At 38.5% G+C, this 12,260-nt stretch overlaps 1 protein-coding gene across 1 annotated transcript; it reads left to right on the forward strand.

Annotated features, from left to right (window-relative positions):
* The first annotated feature begins 6,411 nt into the window (after nt 1-6,411).
* Nucleotides 6,412-11,301, forward strand: LOC112966060 (carboxymethylenebutenolidase homolog). Its single transcript, XM_026065739.1, has 5 exons — nt 6,412-6,617; nt 7,285-7,392; nt 8,590-8,732; nt 9,146-9,237; nt 11,122-11,301. The coding sequence occupies exons 1-5, from the start codon at nt 6,412-6,414 to the stop codon at nt 11,299-11,301; spliced, it is 729 nt and encodes a 242-aa protein (XP_025921524.1).
* Nucleotides 11,302-12,260: the final 959 nt, after the last annotated feature.

Raw genomic sequence — 12,260 nt, forward strand, 5'->3', positions numbered from 1 at the left:
TGAGAGATTTCTGAACCTTTCTTGAACACAGGAAAAGCGTGGGAAGGAGTGGGGATATGTTTCACTACTAGCAAAATCAGAGAATTCCTGGAGATTTTTGTAATGCTCCAGGCAAGGGCAGCCATGAACTCCAGAGTACAATGCTAGGTAAATGGTAAAGAACAAAATCATAAGTGTGAAACTAGTTTTCCATTGATGACAGTGAAAGTATCTGTACATTCAGTCCTCCCACCAGGATTTGCAGTGACAACAGCTGGTTCAATTTCCAAGGGTCTTTATTCAAACACTGACTAGAGCCTCAAGCCAGAAACCTGGAAAATTAAATCAGATTGTTAAACTATATTTCTTCACTCACAAATGATGACTCAATAGATGAGTTTAGTCACACAGCATTTTACTGCACGGAGGGAAAAGAGTAACATGAAAACAAGAAATACAAACACATCTCCAAATTACAAGAGTACTAATTAGGCCTTCTCTTCCTCATGAAGTTGTGTGAGATGGACTAGCTATGCTCCCCTCCTGTAGCCACACTCCTTTCAAGTTTGTTAGCCAAATATCAAGTCCTACAGGACACCTTTTATTCTCTGTTGAGGTGCTAAGCACAGATCCTGTACTGGGCACAGAATGCTTACTGGCACTACAGTTGACCCTGCAGAGCAGATGCGTTCTGTCCTCTATCCAACCATGACTCTCTCCTAACCTTTCCCACTAGCCTCTCCACTAGCCTCCTGCTGGCTGCCACTACGAGGTACCCTCAGCAGCAGTAACCCTTTTGCAAGGCTGCTATTGCCCACAAAACCATGGCAATCTCTTGTTACAGGTGAGGGCGAACCTCACTATCCCTTTTCCCTTGTCTGTAGCATCTGTAGGCTGAGGCTGCAAGCACAACATCACTCATCAGGTCGCTTTGAACAGGTTTTTTACAACATAAATACAGCATTTGTTATGGTTTCAACTTTCTGACAAGTCTGTTGCTACCAGCAGCACTCCAAATACTGTACCAGGCGAAGGTAAATGGGACATGTTTAAGCTTGTTCCTTGGTTTCTACCATAGGACTCTGCTAGGCTGACATTAAAATCAGTGATGATCTGATCAGTACAGTTGGTGGTATCTAAGGGACTGTCCATTTCATCCTACAGAGGATGCCTGTGGAATGTGAATCATACCCTAAATCCTAATGACAACTATGGGAGTCTAGACATGTAGCTGATATATAGACATCCACATTGTGCACATCTAATGTTTGGGCGCACTGAAACCAACCATCACCCGTATTACATGGTTCTCAATTGCAAAGTGGTCACTACCACAAAAAGTACTGCTTAAGATCTACAGAGCCATTCAGGGACTTGTTTGTTGTATACAGTTAGGATGAAAATTTATTTATTGACCATTTCTTTGAAATAACATTGCAATTTTCTTTGAGCTCTTTTGTCTCTTTCTTTTCTCCCCCTCCCAACATCTATGCACACACCTGCACACTCACAAGCACATACACACACACACACGCGCGCACGCGCACACACACGCTAAAAGAAAATTAAACACACAGTAGACATCAATCCAAAGGCTAAGCTAATGGTCCTTGCATACAAAGCCATTACAGAAATGGGAATGGAAAATTTCAGCGAGTCACCATCAGTAATAACCAGCTCAGAGTCAAAGGTTTCTAACTTGTTGAAAGCAAGTCTAATCAAAAGTTACCTGGAACACTTTTAGACTTGTTGGGAATACTTGTGGGTGTGGCTCAAATAGGTTTAATCTGTGTGCTGGGGAGACTTCTGTAAATTTTTTAGGCTCTAAGTTTGCCTGGAAAGATTCATCTTAATTCAGCACAAATTCCATTAAAGACAATTATTTTGGCAATAAAAGTGCATGAACATACTGTAAGAAAATGCATCTCTGAACTTAACAATGCATCAGGAAATACACAACTGATGCTAGATGTCTCAGCTATAAATGCTGAGGTCCAAAGGTTCTCCAGTATCTTAAATAGCTACATCACACACATAATTTGCTTTGTATTGCACAGATCTGGAAGGGAAATTTTACCAGAAAACTGAGGTGTGTTGATAAGAAGTCTGAGCAGTCTTCCTTTCAATTTGCCCATACTGTTTTGTTAGGAATTACACATTTTTAAAGACATGAAAATGTAAGTGCAGTTTAGCAAATATCAGTGTGCATCTTGCTTTCTAAACTCTTGAAATAATAAATAATAAAAGGTGGAGTAAAAGGCAATTGATTTGGAGTCTTCTGAACCCTGCCTCTCTGCATGATCTGTCTCCACCCCTTTCTGTCTGGATGACTAGAGTACTCCTCCTCAACTCCTGATACCAAATTTCACACAAGAGTTTAACAACATCTGGGAACTGTATGGGTGGCAGCAGCAGGAGGAGCAACACTGTCAGCAGAACTGGTTTTCTTCTTTTTGTGTTTAGAGAAATATAGCTGGCATCTCACTGAACAGAAGCAGCGAGCTGGGCTAAAACAGAATCCAGTACTCCAGGTATGTGATGGCAAACTGGTCCACAAAGATGGAGTTGGCAGCAGAGAAAGACTAAGTACTTTTAACTGTGTTGAATGGGAGAAATCTGAAATTGCTAAGCAATTAGAAATATCTCTTTGAAAATGCACTAAACATTGCAGGAAAAAATCACTCTGTTAAAGAAAGACCTTTATTTTGGTTTCATTAAACAGCTGCACAAAGACAAGTATTAAGGAGTGGATAAGGTGTAGATAAAGGGTGTCAACTTTGGGAAAGACTGAATTTCATTTTGAATGTCTGCTGTGAGCTGTGGCACAGCAGCAGTTCTGAGGACACCCCATGATTTCCAGCATATTTCCCACTGTGTGCACAGGTCCATGGCTTTGTTGAACACTGAAATAGTTATTTTTTATCCTAGGTATTATCTTTATTTTATAGGTGCCTTAATAATGGCATCTGTTGTCTTCATCCAGCAACACCTGAAGGAAATGATGCTCAGCCTTGGGAACACAACTGCTTCTGCCTGTTGTTTCTCTCTTCTTCCCCTCTCTCATCCTCTTTGTCACTGATTCTGTTCTATCTTATTTCTTTCTGACAGCAACTTCTATATTTCAAAGCACATTTTTCATTCTAAATGTGATCATACATTGGCACAAATAAGCAAGGGAGGTAGTATGTTTAACTACTAGCTTTTAACTCAAGACTGTCTGACTTTGGAAGAGACATCCTACTTCAGCCACAGTTTAGGCACTTTCTGTCCGAATTACTGGGCAGCATTTTATGTCCAGAAGTAGCAAGATCAGATTAGAAGACCATAATCTTTTTTTTTTGCTCTTATAGTAATGAATTTCCATTCTTTTTCTTGTTTGGTCCATTGAAGCACATAAACCCCAGCAGTAATTTATTTCAATGTTAAAATGTTATCACTGGACTCAGGAAAGAAGGCAGAGATGTCACATCTTGGCATCACTAGCCTGAGGTGCTAGCAAAAAGTGAAGCAATTTGAGGTCCCCTGCTCATACTTACTTTCTAAGAAGTGGGAATTATTCTTATCATTATCTTTTTCCCTGTAGTACATGGCTGTGTTTTAAAGGTTGTTATCCCCATCTCTCAGGAAAGAATTTGTTTCTTTCCATTGAAAATTAAGATTCAGCAAGATTTAACCATATTATTTGCTACCTCCTAAAAAGGAGTAGTTTGGGTCTGTCCTAGAGCCCAAAGGAGCCCACCTTTGCTTTGTGATAATACTAAATAGCTCTCTTCAGCTTTTATGTTAATTGCAGAAGAGCTAAATGATATTGAGAAACCCAAGGAAACAAGGAACAGTGGAAGCACTGGTGAGAAGCGGAAGCTATAAGAAAGCCTTCTCTTAACAAGCAGGGTGACAGCAGACTTGTGGATATCATTGTTTTTGCCCTGTTAGCAGCAGTTTTGCCTGTTCCTAGCTTTCTGCCAGGCCCCATGTTTCCTCTGTGTTAGAGCTCAGTGATGAGAAGCAGGGTATAAAGGCGAAAAGGTTCTGCCTGCTTGGAATTGTGCCACAGGGAAAGCAGGAAAAGGAAAAGTGTAATGGATAAGATTGGTGGGAAGAAGGAATGAGGTGAGACAGGAGAGGTAGGAAATATCCTGCATTGTTGCTTTACGGTGCCATGTTCTGTGGAACAAAGCGGGCGGGAACAAATAAAGTTTCTGACTAAACAGGATCCCATCAAAGACTTGCAAGCCGCTCAGGTGTGGCTGACTATTTACTAACATTCTTCACAGCCTGGTGCCTGGAGAAGAGCCAGCTGGCTAAGAATCAATCTGGAGAGACCAAAGAAATGATTTCTGGGAAGCAACCAAAATATATACAGTAGGCTGTTTCACAACTATTGCAAAGCTTAATGCCTCCTAAACACTACTTCCTTGAAGGGGACACCACAGGTTGTGCCCTTCTGAATGAAAGACCTTAGTGAGGTAAGATTCTGGCTGCCATCTGAGAAGCCAGTGGAGTTGGCTGTTTTGGGGAATGCCTGTGAATTCTCCAAGCAGTCTCTTAACATTTCAACAAGCGGATTAATCTTAGGTTAAGAGAAATGAGGTAGAAAGTACTTCTGCATAAACAGATCACTCGAGTGTTTGCAGGCCTCTTATGAGGGACCTAAACCAGGAAACACTGTCCCAGGCATGTTACAACTTCCACTTTCATAAGATGACACAACAATGGAGGTTTGAGTCCTGGAGATCAGGCTACTTCATGCTTCCTAGCACTAACCCTGACATTCAGATGTTGAGCAAGGTGGGAGAACAATTAATAGATGTAATCAGTCCTCAGTTACCTGCAGGATTACTCACATTATGAGATCACTCATCTCATGGATATTTCTGAAGCAGCTTAATTCCAGAATCAGTAGAGCTGCATTCATCCAGTTCCTGTATCTCCACCCCACACTCCTATATCCAGGAGTTATGGGAGTAATCAGGCATATTTGCTCAAGCCCAGTGCTAGCCCTGCCAGACCTGATGACAGCAGCCCCAGGGTTGGCAGAGGATGAGGAAGAACAGTGTCTCTGCACTATACTTTGGAAAGGCTGATTATCTTGGGTAGAACATAATATAAATGCACAGAAAAGGCTTCATGCTGTCATTGAGCCTCAGTTAATTATGCAAGCTGGGAAGCGTTGTATAGGCACAAGAAAACTGTGCAAAGTCTCTGCAAGACTGACTCCCTGTTCTTAAATCTGTGTGCACCGCAGTTCCCAATGTGTCCATTTTATTTAGGCTTTCCCATTACTTGGTGAGACCTAGTTCTCTGCTGCTGTGGTTAATGGAGAGCTGATGAAGGTATACCTTTTTAACAGAATTTTTCACCTTTCCAAGATGGCTAGACAGTTTTCTGAAACTCATGTTACTACTCAAGCAGAAGTAATAGGCTGATATAGAAATTATGAAGTTGAGAAAGTCATAATGTATATGTGGGTGTGGGTACATGTCCCCAAGAACTGTTTCAAAGTCAGCACATGGCTAGGAAATGCTACAGTTAACACTGGCCTTGTAGACTTAATTGGATTCCTTGCACAGATGCATTATAACACCACTTTTAATTACAGGATCACATTCTATTTTTTCCACAGAGTCCATTCCATGTTCCAAGCACAGAAATTGGGAACTACTTTTGACTTTAATTTTTCTGGCACTGCTAATGTCTTGTCATTTGTAACTGCTATTTCTGGAGAAGCGACAAAACCAAATACTCTCCTGAAAACTCACATATTTTGAATGGGACTTGTACATTTGCTTGTTTTCTTGCACTTCCTTTTGAGAGCATATGGAAGGCCTTGGAACCTAATTTACAAAGCAGTATTGCAGCTGTTCACTAAYTGCATCTGATACATGGGGTCCCAGAACAGCTGTGATGATCTGTAGCTGCTACTGAATGCACATATAGCTAGCAGGAACCAGCACTGAAAGAAGCACTGAACACTATAGCAGTTGAATTCTGTGGTCCTTATCCATCACATAATTCAGTGCAATCAGCATGTGATTCTGTATGAAGACACATGTGACTGCCACGACTGGTCATTCTCTCCATATGTCTGGGGAGAAAATAACATTTGAAGCAGCTGCTTCACACCAGTGTTGAYAGAGTTACATGAGAGCAAAACAAATGTGATATGAGAGTCAGCACCTACACATATGTGTTGTTTATGATTTTTTAACTTTACTTTTTAGAACTTTCTTCATTTTCAGCTCAATAACATATAATAGACTAAGAACCATTCTGCTTTGGAACATTGCTTTTGAGTTTTTCTACTTTCTTCTTTCAGACATAGATGTGAAAGTTATTTACAGAAGTTACGAAACTATGTTCTGCAGATCACATTTGCCCATTTACCTTAATCTTGTATTAACAGATTATCTTTTTTTTTTTTTAGGTTTCAAAATGGCTGATCCTTTCCTATATGATAGTGGAGAAAGATCTCGATACAGGTGCCTCGGACAGGAAGTACAAATTGAGCACATCAAGGCATATATTTGTAAACCATCTTTCTTCACAGACAAAGCTGTGATTGTGATTCATGATATATTTGGATGGCTCTTCCCAGACATTAGATACGTAGTTGACTTAGTTGCAGTTCACGGATACATGTAAGCAACTGTCTTTACTATTTTCCTCTTAAGAAATAGGTCACCAGGCCCAAAGTTAAGCATAGCATGTGATGTTTCCTATTCGCATAGGGCAACCATACCATTTCCATCTGAGTGAATAAAAACACAAAGGAATGAGATGTTCCCGTGAGGCCACTATACCAAAGCTACTAAAATTGACCAATCACAAATGGCTAACTGAGCAAAAAGGTACAAGGACAGTCATGAAGTGCCAGTGTTTGTGCTTATCTGGCATTGTGGGTGATTAAAAGATAGACAATAAAAATGTCTGTATGTATCTCTAAGTTGCATAAGCTTTTCAAAACCAAACCTTCTGGAGTACAACCAATACTAATAGTTGCTTTAGCTTTTACTAGTCAAGAGATAAATATGTGTTTATACAGAATCAAGAGGGTTTTTTTAATCCCATTGCTTTTGTATTAAGTATGCCTATGGAAATAATGAGAATTCATTTGTGTTTTTTTCCATAGAAAGACATACATTTTTAGGTCTGCTGATTACCAGAATAGAATTATTAGAATATGATTCAGATAGCAACCATGTAGATGAGTACTCTGGAATAGAAAAGAGATTAAAAGCCATTTAGACATACATAGTTTCTCCCCATTTGGACCTGAAGGTTGACTTGGTTCTATGTCTCATACAGAGCCATCTGCCCAGACTTCTTCAAGGGGAAAGAACCTTGGAAAACTACTGATCGTTGGGCTGACTTTGCTGACTGGATGAAAGATCATGATCCTGTGAAAGTAGACAGGTAAGATGCATATTTGTGCTTGAATTTACAGAGCATGCACCAAATAAGGGGAATTTGTGTGCCTCTGAAATGTTAAAAGCAGCACCTCACAGCAGGGCAAGCTGGCTGCATACACACGACTGCTCTTTCTGGGTGGTTCTTCTGTGGCTCTAGGTACTATCTTGGGATTTGGAAAGGATCATTTGCTCCATCTATCACTCTGCTTATTGTCTTCTGAGGGCTGACATGTAGCTGCCCCCCAGGTCAGATCTGTTGCTCTTTCAGAGCACAAGGAATCCTGTTAGTGCACACATGACTTAGCACCCTACCAAACAAACCAATTGTATAAGTCTGCCTATTCATTCACAGTGCAGCCCACAGCTGCAAGCCTAGAAGACAGGCAGATCATGGGTGATGCCATTGTCAAACTGCTCTTTTTGTCAGTCTAACCAAACCTGTGATAACCCTACTAATATACTTGGGTTTTGAAAATCTAGTTACAAATATATACAGTCTACATTTACATTTCAGTGACAGACAACTCTGTAGATTATGAATAAGATAAAACTATTGAGACTTATRAAATTAGCAACAAAAAATTCATTAAAAGTTTGACCTGCTCTAGTGTACATTAAAAACACTTTTCATATTTTCTGCAATACCTATTTTTTAAACATTACAGTTACTGACAGTTTAATTTTGAGTAATTATTAATTTAATATGCTATTGTCATATGTGGGCTTGAGAGAATATTTTTAATATTAACTCATACAACAGGAATGACATATTCAGGTGATTCCTTATCTAAATAGGTAGACTCAGTAGAGAAAGCACAGTGAAGCTCATCTATTTCTACAATCCATAATGCAAGGTGTTGTTCTACTTGCAGATATGTCTTGTCTTTAGTTGTCCTGTCCTAGACAAAGTGATTCAATTAAAAATTTGCTTCTTTTGAAACAGAGGAGCAGGTGACAATTCAGGTAAGTATTTAAGTACCTGCACCTGTGTATGGCTACTTCCCTAAACTAGGACCAGCTATGTTAACTCCCATTTAAAAAACAGAAAACACTGATCTGGGGTTGAAATTAGATTCTTGTTTTAAATGATCTGGGGTGCAGATGCAGAAAATTTCACGTATGGCTTTTAATTTACTTTTTAGATTGTCAAATGTTGATTCTGCTATAGATTCCTTAGTTCACTTTTGTTTATATGTCTTAGGGAAGCTGATGTTGTCTTGAAGTATCTAAAGGAACAATGCGGTGCAAAGAAGATTGGTATCGTTGGGTTTTCCTGGGGTGGAATGGCAGTACATCACTTGATGCTGAAAAATCCTCAATTAAACGCAGGGGTGTCCCTCTATGGTAGTGTAGAACACATGAACACTTACATGGACTTACATGACTATATGTAGTTTTCAGTCTAGTTATTGCTTTGTAATGATTTCTGTAAATGCTCAACTCAAAGGTGAGTTGCTGATTTTAATTATCATAATTTATTTCCATATTGCATTATATTGCTGTCAAAATTTAAGGCTGGTGTAAACTAGAAAAAAATTATTTCCTTTTTCACTGAAATTTTCTAATCAGATTTTAGTGCTTGGAGAGTGGGGAAAATATTTTCCAAATGCTTTTTTTTCTCTCCATTGGAGTAGAAACTATCCTGATCTAAAAAATGTACTTAAGAAGTAAACCTAAGTAGAAATTTTGTGTTTGATTTTGCCATTCATCTTGCGAGAATGTTACCTCACTAACAGACTTTCTCAAATACATTATAGGAATAATTAGGGACTCTGAAGAAAGATACAATTTACTAAATCCCACGTTTTTCATTTTTGGTGAGAAAGACCACACTATTTCTTATGATCAGGTAAGTTGTTGTACTGGAAATGATTTTTCTTTTCCCATAGTTCTTCTATCCTACATAGCAGAAATCCGAGCTTGCTAGAAAACATTTTCTGATATGAAAGATCAGACAGTTTGGATTGTTTTTCTTATATTTCCACTTCACGATATCTTGCCGAGGTTATTCAAAGGCTTCTTTTTTGAGGTGAGAAATGCAGTAAAGACTAGTGATGGTCTCTGAGAGGCTGGGCAAGTGGAGTTTGAAATTGAGCAGTGAGATACAACTGGTGTGAGTCAAACAGATCAGAAACTTGGATACTACTGCTGTGGATTTAAACCACTGAATATGAACCTGGATTTTGAAGAGAAATAATTTCAGCCTAGCAACTGAACTTTCTGAATGATATAGACCCACTGATTTACTGCTTTTGGGTACAAGTCTAAATGAACTGTGTCAGAAAAGTGGTCATGAATTTCAACTAAGATGATTGCAACTTAAGGACTCTGTTTTGACTCCTGATTGCCATCTATATTTCTACATAGCCCCTATCAGAAGCTTATTAGAGAGGCTGAATAAATGTGTGTACAGGAAACTGGAGTCCTCTTCAATGTTTAAATTCCTTCTCTCCAATGACAATGATAACATACCACCTCTAAAAYAGCTTATTGCGTAGTAACAGGGTCTAACTGGGGGAACTGGCAGTACACTCTGGGAATGAAGAAGCCAACCAATATTTACTTTTGACTGTGTTATTCAGTATGTGGACTTACACCTCAAATATGCTGCTCCTTTGTACAGGGAAATAAATCCTTCATTCACTGTCCGCTTGTTGTGGTGAATCCAGGCTCACACATTTCATAAACACATCTTTTCCATCATGGAGTTACACATTGAAGCCATACCTTTTTCTCCTCAAGTTCTCTCTCTCAAACTTCAATGTTATCTTCATAGTTTTTGTAAGGAAATTCTTAAGCTTATTAAAAAAATCCTCAATACGCTGTTTTCTGCAGTAATAAAGGGATCTGTGAAAAAAATAATGTGAACAATGAAATAAATCACAATACTGTCTCTAATCTGCATAGTCAGTAGAATTAAGCTTGTACAGGCAAAATCAGTGATCATTTTCCTATTTTGTAACTTTTCAGTGCTTGATATGGGGACTGTAGCACTTGTAGTACAGGAATGTTTTTATATGTTCTGTACAAATAGATACAGATCTAAGATACGCAGAAGTTGGCAACACTCCCCTAAACTCTGGCACTGAATTTCACTCCAGCTTCTGCCTGTGCGTAAATAGTTATAGTGGAATGGTAAGACAGAATCCTTCCAATTGAAATGAGCACAAAAATGTGTCTATATATGTATACAGAAACCTAATCATATGTTTAGTACTCTGTGTGTGTGTGCGCATGCATGCACGTGTACTTAACATCAAAAGATTGTGCAGGAGCAGGGTCTTTTTGCTATTCAATAAACTAAAAAAACTTGTGTTTTCTTAAACTTTATTACTAGGCCAATCAGAATATTTTGGACTGAGAATCACTGAAATTTAGACAATATATTATCTTAAGATCAGAGATCTTGAGATGCTGATCCTTACCTAATTAAAAATTAAGTTTCAAGCCATATTTAAGCCTCTGAATGGAAGTGCACCTGTTCATTTAGGGCAATGAGACTTACCAAACTATCTTTGCAGTACCTGTTGAGGGTTCTTAGACTCACCTGTACTTTTTAAAACTAATCCAGTATTATATTCCAAAGTGGTTTTTTTTTTTTTTTTATCAACAGCAATAGAGTGTGCTTCAAGTGTGACAGTGGGGAAAAGGCAAACATGTAGTGATGTGACAAATGGCAAGCTTGGCAAACTTTAAAAAACACAACATAATGGAAAAATGCTTTCTTTTACAGATCACCTTACTGGAGGAGAAGCTGAAACAGTACTGTAAAGTTGCATATAAAATTAAAGTTTATCCTGGACAAGTTCATGGGTTTGCACAGCTGAAACCAGAAGATATGAAACCTCAGGATAAACCTTATATTGAAGAAGCTCAACAGGATATGATTGATTGGATCAAAATGTATATTTGACAAAAGTATAAAGTAACACTAGGTTTCAAGATCACTGTTTAATTAAAATTTAATTAAATTTTTGAGAAGAAAACAGCCAAGAGGAAACTATCTTGTTTTGAAAATTTTCACAGACAAAAATAGGAATTTTTAAATTTATAATTCTTAATTATTATTACAAGATTTTCACAAGATTGTGAAAAAAAATTGGACTGAAGGACCAATAGGCATTAAAGTTATTCAAATTCGTCTTGCCTTGTATTTGCTTCATTATTCTGCTTTATGACATTAACAGTAATGGCATTGTTTATCCATTCTTCTATCCTAGTGAGTACAACTTTTCATCCTGATTTTACCTGAGTAGTTTCAGGTTTTATTTTAGAATGATGACTGGTGGTCCCAGGTGATAACATAGAAATAACATGGTTTTGCACAAAAACTGTATTTTTATTTACTATAAAGAATTTRTTTCAGACATACTGATGTACTAAGCAGAATTTCCCATGCATGAAACAAACAGCTGGCTGTGTTAAGTAGTAAGGGGTGATGTTATTAGGAGGTACCCTCCAAGTGTTCCCTTGTCAATGTTAAGAAGAGCACTTCCAATATTCCTTCATCAACGCCAAGGAAAAACATAGCCAGTCCCTCCTGACTGTGGAAGTAACCCAGACATGAGTATGGTGGAAACAGTGGGTTTATTGTCCTGCTCTAAACTTTGGTGATCAGGCATGGGGCTGACCAATGGGTGCCGCTAATTAGCCCTGATTTTATCATTTGCCATATGTTATATCCCTTTTTCCCCCTCTCAAGTTCTTCCCCTTTATCACCCCCCATTTTTTCCCAAATAACCCATTTCTCTTTACTTTCACCACACTGGCTCCAGTTTTGCTGAGCTGATGACTGGCAGATCCTCATACTGTTACCTTGTTAGCATAGGCCTAAATCAAGGTTAACCACCTGCATGGACTTTACTTTCCCTT

This window comes from Apteryx rowi, unplaced genomic scaffold (assembly GCF_003343035.1).
Source record: "Apteryx rowi isolate R43461 unplaced genomic scaffold, aptRow1 scaffold_1027, whole genome shotgun sequence".
In the NCBI taxonomy this organism is placed as follows: domain Eukaryota; kingdom Metazoa; phylum Chordata; class Aves; order Apterygiformes; family Apterygidae; genus Apteryx; species Apteryx rowi.